Raw genomic sequence first — 10,058 nt, forward strand, 5'->3', positions numbered from 1 at the left:
TGACACAAAAATTCCACATATTTCCTATGTAAAAGGCAGCTACCGTTTACTGCAAACGCCCTAAACGAACCCTAACACACTGTCAACCACGACAGCTCATCAGCTGTGACAGAGACTGGTCGAGCGCTTTGCGCGAATCGTTGCACCAACCAGAGCACACCGGTCGAGTTCTTATTTATTACCGAGGTTATTGCCATGTCTAGTGCCACGGCCTGGACGGCTGACTGACTTTCCGTTTGGTCCACCCTATAGTGCCCCGCTACTTCCTGCCTTCCAAACAAACAAACTTTCTTTCCGCCTAAGCACAACTTTCCCCGGGTGCTTGTATGAGAGCTTCAAACTATTTCTCCCTGTGGCATGGCGAAAAAAGTTTTCCCGCGCTACTAGACAGCTCGCCTCGTTGGGACGACGTCCTTGGGAAATCAATCAAATAAGACTGTTGCAGGCACCGGCACCATCCGCGTTTGCTGCAACTTTCTCTGGCATTTCTTCTGGGGCCCGTTTCGGCCTACATTGGAAAATAATACGAATTGTGTCCGGATGTGTCATAAAAATGGAACAAACGCGCGTTGTTAAAGGTGTGTATGGCATGACACGTGGCCCGGTGGGAAGTTACTTTCTCACTTCCGGTCGTTATTGGTGGGTATCCTGTGGGATTGAGGATCAATCAGGGTGAAAATTGTAATGTCACTCACGTTTGGCAAATTGATCGTTTATTGGACTGTTGTTGGAATGCTTTCCTGTGAGAAAGAGGTCAATTAGGTGGCATAAGTTGCTTGAACTAGTTTATTCGTTTATTCAATAAAAAACAAACTATTCCTGCAAAACTTATCCGTTACCATTAAAGGTTCTAGAAATACGCGACCAACGCGACCATCGATTCAAATACGGTAACGGATTATGTTCACTCGTGTTTCTGTGTGGGCACAAAGCGTAGCTCACCTTACATGGTGATGAGATGAATCATAATATGAACTCACACAACAGTTGCGTACTCGTGAACGTTCTAGTAATTTCTTTCCGATTACTCACCTTGTAATACTACGAATATTTTGTCAAAGCAATTCTTTTTTATATAAGTGAATCACATTTTGGATGTTTTATTGAATTTTTACCATAAAAAATAATAGGCGTGCCGTAATTCAAAATTCTTCTCATATGGTGAGCTCATGCTCACTGCGCATTCACGAAGGGAATAGGTCTTTCGAGAATGCTCTCGCTTGTTCAGGGGACGCGCGCGAGCTCACTCTCTCACGTATATAAGTCACGGTGAGAGCGTTACAAGCTCATCAGTTGAATCCAACACAGCGCAAATAATCAAAGCAAACCAAACACGATCAAATCTTGTCCGAAAGGATATATTCCAAGTGAACGAAACCGGTGAAAAGTGTGAGGTGAAAGTAATCAATACAACAGTGAAAATGTCGATCATCCCGATTTTCTTCCGTAATTGGTGGGACGACGAGTGGGACCGTCCGCTGTGGAGCTCCCGTCTGTTGGACCAGCACTTTGGCAGTGGTGTGACTGCGGACGATCTTCTCAACGCTCTGGTATCGGTAACGGACCGTCGACTTCCGTCCCAGTCCCAACAACAGCTGGCAAGTCGGTACAATCGTCCATGGCATAGCTCGTGTGTGGCCAGCAATCGAGACAGTGGATCGACGGTAAATGTCACCAACGACAAGTTCCAGATCAGTCTCGATGTGCAACAGTTCTCGCCGGAGGAGATCTCGGTGAAGTACGTGGACAATTCCGTCGTGGTGGAGGGCAAACACGAGGAGAAGCAGGACGAGCATGGTTACATCTCGCGACACTTTGTGCGGCGTTACATGCTACCAAAGGGCCACAATGAGGCGGATATCGTGTCGTCGCTCTCGTCGGACGGTATCCTTACCATCAGCTGTCCCAGAAAGGAGATCGAGCAGAAAAAGCCAGAACGTAGCATTCCGATCACGCACACAGGACAGCCGGTGAAGCAGGTCACCGAGAAAGCTACAACCGTACAAAATGGCCAAAGCAAGAAGGAGGGAGAGACCATGGAGTCATGAAGAAAATGGCAATAGATGCACTTTGTAATTTTGCAAATAAGGCGCTCGATTTAAGTAGCATTTAATAAATTATTCACTTGATTTTGTAAGCAAAAAAGATACCTGTGTAAAATTCTGATAATGAATTATACATTCGAAATAAGTTTGATAGACATGTCTTTAGGGGGCGGTTCGGATAGTAGAAACAACACTAGTGCCGGTCTTCACATGACAAAACCAGGGTTGAAATCACAAGGCAATACCATCCACATCCGGACACATGCGGACCGTTTCCCCGTAGAGAGGATTGCCTATCCAACTACGTGGTATTATAGCAAGTCTAGTAGTATGCCATTCGATGGTTGGCGAGACCTGTTAAGGTCGTTTTAGCCAAGTAGAAGATATTTCTTTGAACTAAAGACCTCAGATTGAACTGTTGAGCCATTCAGTATTAAATACGGTTCATATTCAAACTAGATCATCTAGATCCACGACGTTAAAGTTTGGCTCATAAGTTTAAAAAACGCTCTCAATTAATAAAATCTATTAAAAAAATTACGGCTAAAATATTATTCTATGCTGACCTTCTTCTTTGTCAATACATCTTCTAGAGATCATCATTAGCGGCCTGCCATTTATGGCATCATGAAATTCATTTTTCCTCGATGCGAAATTGTGTCGTGTGTGATGGGAACTAAAATCCTGATTGGATATTGGTACTCGATTCCTAACTGGACCGACGTGGGGGAAAGCAAAAGCCAGGAAGAGATTCCGGATTCCGATAGAGACTAGTATAGACGTAATAGGGATTCGGAGGATCGATCCCCAGGCGGTTCCGGATCGGACAAAAGTAGCCCCTGGAGGGAGAGTTTTTTACCCAACACTAATGATGACTAGCCGACAACTATCGCAGAGACGCCTCTGGCTAACACTTACTGAAAATAATTATATTTTATACAATTCATCAAAATTTAGAGTTCTAAAAAACTTTACAAAAAAAGATAGATATTTCATGTAGGTTCAAAGTTATAGTTTTTAAGTTAAAATAATGAGTTAAAGCTTATATAGTCGACAACTTTCAATAAAAATGAAATGAAATGATATTAAAACAATATCGCTACCAACACCCGAATTGTAATGGAAAAATTGAATTTTGAACAATAAAAATAATATATTGTATGGATATGGGCGGTAGAAAGAGTTTATTTTATTAAGTGTCAATTGTTAAGTTTTGTTAAGTTCTTTTTTGTGTTTGAAAAACTAGTAGCAACTTTAAAAGGTTCAGAATATTCAAATAAATCTTAGGAATGATTTTTTTCGGATAGCTCGGGCAATATTGATCAATCATATTTTGTTACAAAATCATGTGAATAATTTATTAAATGCTACTTAAATCGAGCGCCTTATTTGCAAAATTACAAAGTGCATCTATTGCCATTTTCTTCATGACTCCATGGTCTCTCCCTCCTTCTTGCTTTGGCCATTTTGTACGGTTGTAGCTTTCTCGGTGACCTGCTTCACCGGCTGTCCTGTGTGCGTGATCGGAATGCTACGTTCTGGCTTTTTCTGCTCGATCTCCTTTCTGGGACAGCTAATGGTAAGGATACCGTCCGACGAGAGCGACGACACGATATCCGCCTCATTGTGGCCCTTTGGTAGCATGTAACGCCGCACAAAGTGTCGCGAGATGTAACCATGCTCGTCCTGCTTCTCCTCGTGTTTGCCCTCCACCACGACGGAATTATCCACGTACTTCACCGAGATCTCCTCCGGCGAGAACTGTTGCACATCGAGACTGATCTGGAACTTGTCGTTGGTGACATTTACCGTCGATCCACTGTCTCGATTGCTGGCCACACACGAGCTATGCCATGGACGATTGTACCGACTTGCCAGCTGTTGTTGGGACTGGGACGGAAGTCGACGGTCCGTCACCGATACCAGAGCGTTGAGAAGATCGTCCGCAGTCACACCACTGCCAAAGTGCTGGTCCAACAGACGGGAGCTCCACAGCGGACGGTCCCACTCGTCGTCCCACCAGTTGCGGAAGAAAATCGGGATGATCGACATTTTCACTGTTGTATTGATTACTTTCACCTCACACTTTTCACCGGTTTCGTTCACTTGGAATATATCCTTTCAGACAAGATTTGATCGTGCTTGGTTTGCTTTGATTATTTGCGCTTTGTTGGATTCAACTGATGAGCTTGTAACGCTCTCACCATGACTTATATACGTGAGAGAGTGAGCGCGCGCGCGTACCGTGAACAAGTGAGAGCATTCTCGAATGATCTGGTGAGATCGAAAGAACATTCGTGAGATTGCTCGAATTTTCACAGGGTAGCTCATGTTTGAATAATCGTTTTGTAATTGTTATCGTATTTGTAAAATGATAATTTATGTAGAACATTGCTGTATTTTCACTTTCTGAAGCATAAAATTCCATGATTTTAGTTTCTTTTCTTTTTAATAGTTTGTATCAGACGCTATTTTTCTCAAAACGTATAGCTTGTTGTGAAACACTCATCCAAAAAGGTGTGAATTATTGAAATGTATGTAACGCATCAAATTATTTTAATTACAAATAAATATCTTCATAGTTATTTAACCATTTCAATGAACATAGTATAATTACAATTAAAAATAAAAATCAATTTATGTTTTCGACTTCGACCCTTCAAAAGCAATCCGGAGCGGATCGAAACACATTCCGATTCGAATTCGATTTGGAACTATAGTTCGCGGGCCCACCACCATCCCTTCCTTCTTTTTCGGTTTTGACGTCGTGCGAAGCTGCCGTGTTTTCCGTACAACTGAAGTGAAATTATTTCACTTTTTATCCCGCGAATAGCACGTGTTTTACGAGTAATTCGATACAAACAAGCAAGTGAAAATGCCGCTCGCCAAGGACTTTTTGCACCCGCTGCCCGCTGAGGAGAAGAGGAAGCACAAGCTGAAGCGTCTGGTGCCCCATCCGAACTCGTACTTCATGGACGTGAAGTGCCCCGGCTGCTACAAGATCACCACCGTCTTCAGCCATGCCCAGAGCGTCGTGGTGTGTGCCGGTTGTTCCACGATCCTGTGCCAGCCGACCGGTGGCAAGGCTCGTCTGACCGAAGGCTGCTCGTTCCGCAGGAAGCCGTACTAAGGAGTTGATGGGAGTCTGCACCCGTACGGAAAGGAGGGAGAAATCGTGACGATCGGAAGGCGCCTTTACGCCTGGTGGAATGGATTCTTAGAAGGCCCTGCTGATTGATATGCAATCACCACCAATGGGATACGAGTTATTTCGACATTGAAGTCCCACATCCAATGGTGGACATTGTATTCAAAACCGAAAGGAGTGGAATAAAGGAAGCATTTCGATCGTCCAACTATGTACGGAAGTGTGTTGTGTGCTCGGTTTTGATATTGTGAGGTTATGTTTCATGTCGGTGCGCCCATTGCCTGCGTGTTTCGGAACGTTTGCGTGTGTGTGTGTGTTTGTTCTCCGCTGGTTCGTTTGACAGATGGGGTGTTGTTGTTTCTGTTCGGCATTGTGCGTTGACTGGCCGTGGTTGCAAATTCTGGTGCAATGGAAAGATTCCAGCTGCATGTGCAATGTGTCCTACTCTTTATTTCATAACATTATGATAATACCGTTGAGTGATGGCATTATCCAAAGTTGAGTCATCAAGCAAAACGTGCAACTCATGTGTAGAAAGGTTTGTTTTGATTCATGCGGCGAGTGCTAGAGATATGAATGCAGGATACAGTCGACAGTTGCTTGATTGATTTAAAAAAAAATGTTTGTAAAAAGAGTGTTCGACTGTTTTATGAAGATTATTCCTTTCTTTCCCAATAGTCTTTTGGCTTTTTCTCAATCAAATTCAGAAAAGTACTGAATATTCACTCTTTCACAACATTCGATCGTTCTCTGTTAGGTACAGACGATTTTAGTTAGTCGAACAATTATTTTTACAAACTTTTAATTGAAATGTTTGACATCAGTGTTCGTTACCATTTGTCCTACTACAATCATCGACAAATCTCTCAAGAAGAATCAAGGTTATCTACTTTCAACGATCTAGAACAGCTTTTTGGAAAGCTGTTGTTGGAGAAATAATATATGCCATCCGAAATTACAATCCAAAATTGATTTAAGTTGCGAAGTAAAATGCTTGCATATTCAAATTGAAATTTTTAGGTGACGTACAGAAAGCTGGTTATTTGTTGCTATTCCTCCTTAAGTATTCATGGAACCTGGATTCTCTTTCCGAACATTTTTTTGAGGCTACTCTCATGCTGTTAGTAAGTTGTTTTGATTCCGGTTGTACGAATATTGCTACTTTTTGTAAGTTTGTGACTGCAAATGTCTTGTTTCCATATTGCTTAGTATTTGTTTTGATAGCGATGTAGTTTTTATTCGTTTTAGGAAAATATCCTTATCGTTTTAGGATTTGTTAAGGGGAATGTATATGACCTGCATTGGTATGGATTACAAAACAATAAAAACCTATGCTTTGTTCCTCAAACATTTGTAACCATCGTAGAACTAAATTATATTAGTTTACAATTTAAATTCAAACCAAAGTCACCACAAGCGGTGGTAGCCATACGATGGTAAGGCGTAATACTGTATTATTAATAAATAAATATTAAATTCAAGCGCATGAACAAATCAATACAATCCAACCGCTATCAATACTTACCAACAGAGGGCGCTCATAGATATTTAGCTATTGCTATTTAGCTGCTAAAATAACATACCATTCGAAACACATACTTTCAGGCGTTTTTTAATTTGAATGTCAGCCAACGAAGTTAAATTCGTTTTCAAAATTAGTTGATAACTCTCACAGCACGTGAATACTAATATTTAAAACGAATAAAAAAAAAGTGGATCATATTGCACAACAACTCAAAATAACATAATTATTGATGTGCTACGATTTCCAGCCAACACCACTGATGACACATTGGAATTGATTTCGATCCATGACGGCCTGGAAATTACCATTACTGCCTGTTGAACTCAAATTCGTACTCGAAACCATTGTATTAGTATGCATTGTATGTGTCGTCAGCTGGTCTGCCAATGTCGTATCGCTCGGCCTTTATTTCCACCGCCTTCATCAACGCATCCAAATGGTGGTAAGGGTTTGGCGAAATGTCACATGATTCCACCCCCTGAAAGTCCTCCAAAATATCACGTATTCTGCCACATTATCTTACGGCCTAGTCTGCAAACGAACCAGTCCAAGGATTCTGGCGCACGAAAGTCTAGTATATAAAGCTCATCGGAAACTTTGGAAATCATCAGTTCACTTGCAAACGCATCCCTCTACAGTAATCAACCCAAACAACCCAACAAAAAAAAACCATCCAAAATGTTCAAGATTGTAAGTGTTACCAAAAAGCCTCACCGTTCTAGTTTTTCAGCATTCTAAGAAAACTCTTACTATCCTATCAGGTGTGCCTGTTCGCCATCGTCGCCGTTGCTTCCGTGTCGGCTAAGGCTGATCCGAAGCCAGGAGTACTTGCCTACGCTGCTGCCCCGGCTGCCGTTGTCGCTGCTCCGGCCGCTTATGTTGCTGAGGGTGCCGCCGTGTACGAACGTACTTTCCACGGAAATACTGCACCTCTAGCTTACACATATGCAGCTCCTTATGCCGCCCCGTATGTTGCTGCCTCTCCCTATGTGGCTGGTGCTCCACTTGCGTACTCTGCCCCTTACGTCGCTGCTGCCCCTGCCCAGGTGCTGCTGAAGTAATCGGAAACTGAGATCAAGGACCAGAACGATTGGGAAAATGATGTTTGTTGTGAAGCTGTAAATACTCCCTTTGTTGACTGAATGAATACATTCATTTGCCTTACCTAAAAACGGTTGTTTTATTCTTGAATTGTTTTACAACATGACAAGTATTGTGAGAGTTCGATCTATTTTAGCGCTAGTTGTGAAGAAGGCAAGAGAAGTTTTTAACTTACTTTGCGAGTAAATTGGTTCAATATGTATTCAAGTCAATCATAGGCCATTCTAGTTGAAATTGAAACCTAATAATGATCGTTTCTATCATATAATAAATTTTTGATGATTGATGAAAATTTTAAATAATCATCTTTCGTCGAGTTTACATAATTTTTTAACATTTTTGGTTTCCTTCATTTGAACATAACTTAAGCTTGAAAGTCATCGGCCACTGTAAGGTTAACCTTTTTTTTGTCTTCCGTATGATATTTTTTATAAATTTGTTACATTACAATAAAACGGCCTGGGCATCAAACTGAATTATAAATAAAATAAATAAGAATAGCCTGGCCGTATTGCTTCAAATTTTTCATTATTTATTTACAATTGAATATGACGGTTCAGTGCCGTATTGTCACAAATTTTTCATTATTTATTGATTTATTTATTTACATTTGATTATTACGGTCCAGTGCCGTATTGTCAACGCCGTTGTGTTGAGTAGATTTTCACATATTGATAAGGCATTTCCTCCTTATTCTTTGCCTTATCCCGGGCATACTCGGTTAAAATTTTTCATTAATCAAATGAAAAAAATCATATCTGGGGCGGCCCGGTGGCGAAGGCGTTAACGGCGCCAGTCTTCAAATGACAGGACCGGGGTTCAAATCCCATCGGGACCGTCTCCCCGTAGTGAGGGCTGACCATCCAACTACGTGGTGTCAGCTAATCTAGTAAACCATTCGATGGCCGGCGTGACATTAGAGGTCGTTAAGCGAAGAAGAAGAAGAAGAATTATATCATCAAAATTGTGTAAGGCATTTAAATTTCAAGTATTCTTCAAGGTTAGAAAAAAATTCTTCACATACCACAAACCAACTTACTGATCGCTGGATCAATGATTTATCAAAACAAACTTGACTGTAGAAACTGCTTGGCGATGAGAGAAAAACCTTAAAATAAAATGATACAATCATATCATAATATATTTATTTTGCTGTTACTTTAAGAAAGGTCAGCTAAACCTATTTGTCCTTTTGAAAAAAAAATTTAAATCATTATATTATACATTTTACATTTTACTGAAGCAAGAAACCCGACATAAGTTTTGAAAAACATGTCGTGGAGATATTTGTAAAAAATATTGACCCTTAGGTCCCCTACCCCTAGGCCCTTGGTGGATCATAGACGAGACTCGTACTCTTTTCATAACTGCTCTGACGGAGGGGGTTCGGGACGGTCTAAAACTAAAAGGGTTATTAACCGGCGAGGCCCTGATGGCCGACGACTTCATCCAAAGGATAATCCACGACTGCGTATCGCATGTGTACGATGGTAAATACTGAGCTTAAAAAGCGGATATGTTTAATAATTTACTTCCAGTATCAAGAACTTAGGGACGAGCGAGACAGTTTTGTAACTCATAAACTCTGCATTACTTGGAACCTTCAAGTGTATCGAATAGCAAAGTAAAAATATTATTAAAAATTCAAAAATACTGAACTATTCAGAATTTAACAATTTTTATTCATTTGACTGGCATATCAACGGAAGCGAAAAGAAAGTACCGATGCTTTCTTACAGAACGTACTTAGCGGCAAGTGGTGCACTGTAGGCGAATGGAGCAGCCAGGGCAGGTGCAGCAGCATAAGCGGACACGAGCGGAGCAGCAGAGTAGGCGGCATAGGCCGGATTGATGACCTGCGAGTTGTGGGACGTGACTACGGCCGAATCTCCCACATTAGCGTATCCGGCAGTGTACGCGACAGCTGGAACCGCTGCCGGTGCTACGGCCAGAGGGGCAGAGTAGGCGAGCGGGGCAGCAGCAGTGTAGGCGAGTGGAGCACCCGGAAGGAACGCACCCGGCTTGGCACTGACACTGGCAACAACGGCCAACATAGCGACGATCATCTACGGAAGTTCAGAAAGGAAGCGTTAATTATAAGCACTGTCCCACTGTAGAACGGAACCGAGAAAACGAATTTTACCACTTTGGAGAACATGTTGATTGTTGGTTTTGTTTTGTGGTAGCTGTAAAGCTTCGATGTATTCGATAGGATTGGAGAGGTGTTGACTGATGTCTA

General features: G+C 41.7%; 5 protein-coding genes across 5 annotated transcripts in view; 3 read left to right on the plus strand and 2 right to left on the minus strand.

Moving 5' to 3' along the window:
• LOC126562737 (F-actin-capping protein subunit alpha) overlaps positions 1-10,058 on the plus strand; it is a 172,348-nt gene that overhangs the window by 69,329 nt on the left and 92,961 nt on the right. The window lies entirely within an intron of this gene.
• The window catches only part of LOC126561752 (nucleosome-remodeling factor subunit NURF301-like), a 135,885-nt gene continuing 127,177 nt past the window's right edge, over positions 1,351-10,058 (plus strand). Inside the window, exon 1 of the mRNA XM_050218062.1 lies at positions 1,351-1,979. Within this exon, the coding sequence (XP_050074019.1) occupies positions 1,422-1,979 (558 nt within the window). The 5' untranslated portion in view covers positions 1,351-1,421. The remainder of the gene's footprint in view (positions 1,980-10,058) is intronic.
• On the minus strand, positions 3,471-4,178 carry LOC126563011 (protein lethal(2)essential for life-like). The gene has a single exon (XM_050219618.1). The coding sequence runs from the start codon at positions 4,095-4,097 to the stop codon at positions 3,471-3,473; it is 627 nt and encodes a 208-aa protein (XP_050075575.1). The 5' UTR covers positions 4,098-4,178.
• The window catches only part of LOC126563419 (40S ribosomal protein S27), a 262,225-nt gene continuing 256,948 nt past the window's right edge, over positions 4,782-10,058 (plus strand). Inside the window, exon 1 of the mRNA XM_050220062.1 lies at positions 4,782-5,198. Within this exon, the coding sequence (XP_050076019.1) occupies positions 4,921-5,175 (255 nt within the window). The 5' untranslated portion in view covers positions 4,782-4,920 and the 3' untranslated portion in view covers positions 5,176-5,198. The remainder of the gene's footprint in view (positions 5,199-10,058) is intronic.
• Positions 9,553-9,977, minus strand: LOC126563364 (cuticle protein 12.5-like). Its single transcript, XM_050220000.1, has 2 exons — positions 9,963-9,977; positions 9,553-9,885 (listed from the first exon to the last, which is right to left on the minus strand). The coding sequence occupies exons 1-2, from the start codon at positions 9,975-9,977 to the stop codon at positions 9,553-9,555; spliced, it is 348 nt and encodes a 115-aa protein (XP_050075957.1).

This window comes from Anopheles maculipalpis, chromosome 3RL (genome assembly GCF_943734695.1).
Source record: "Anopheles maculipalpis chromosome 3RL, idAnoMacuDA_375_x, whole genome shotgun sequence".
Classification (NCBI taxonomy): Eukaryota; Metazoa; Arthropoda; class Insecta; order Diptera; family Culicidae; genus Anopheles; species Anopheles maculipalpis.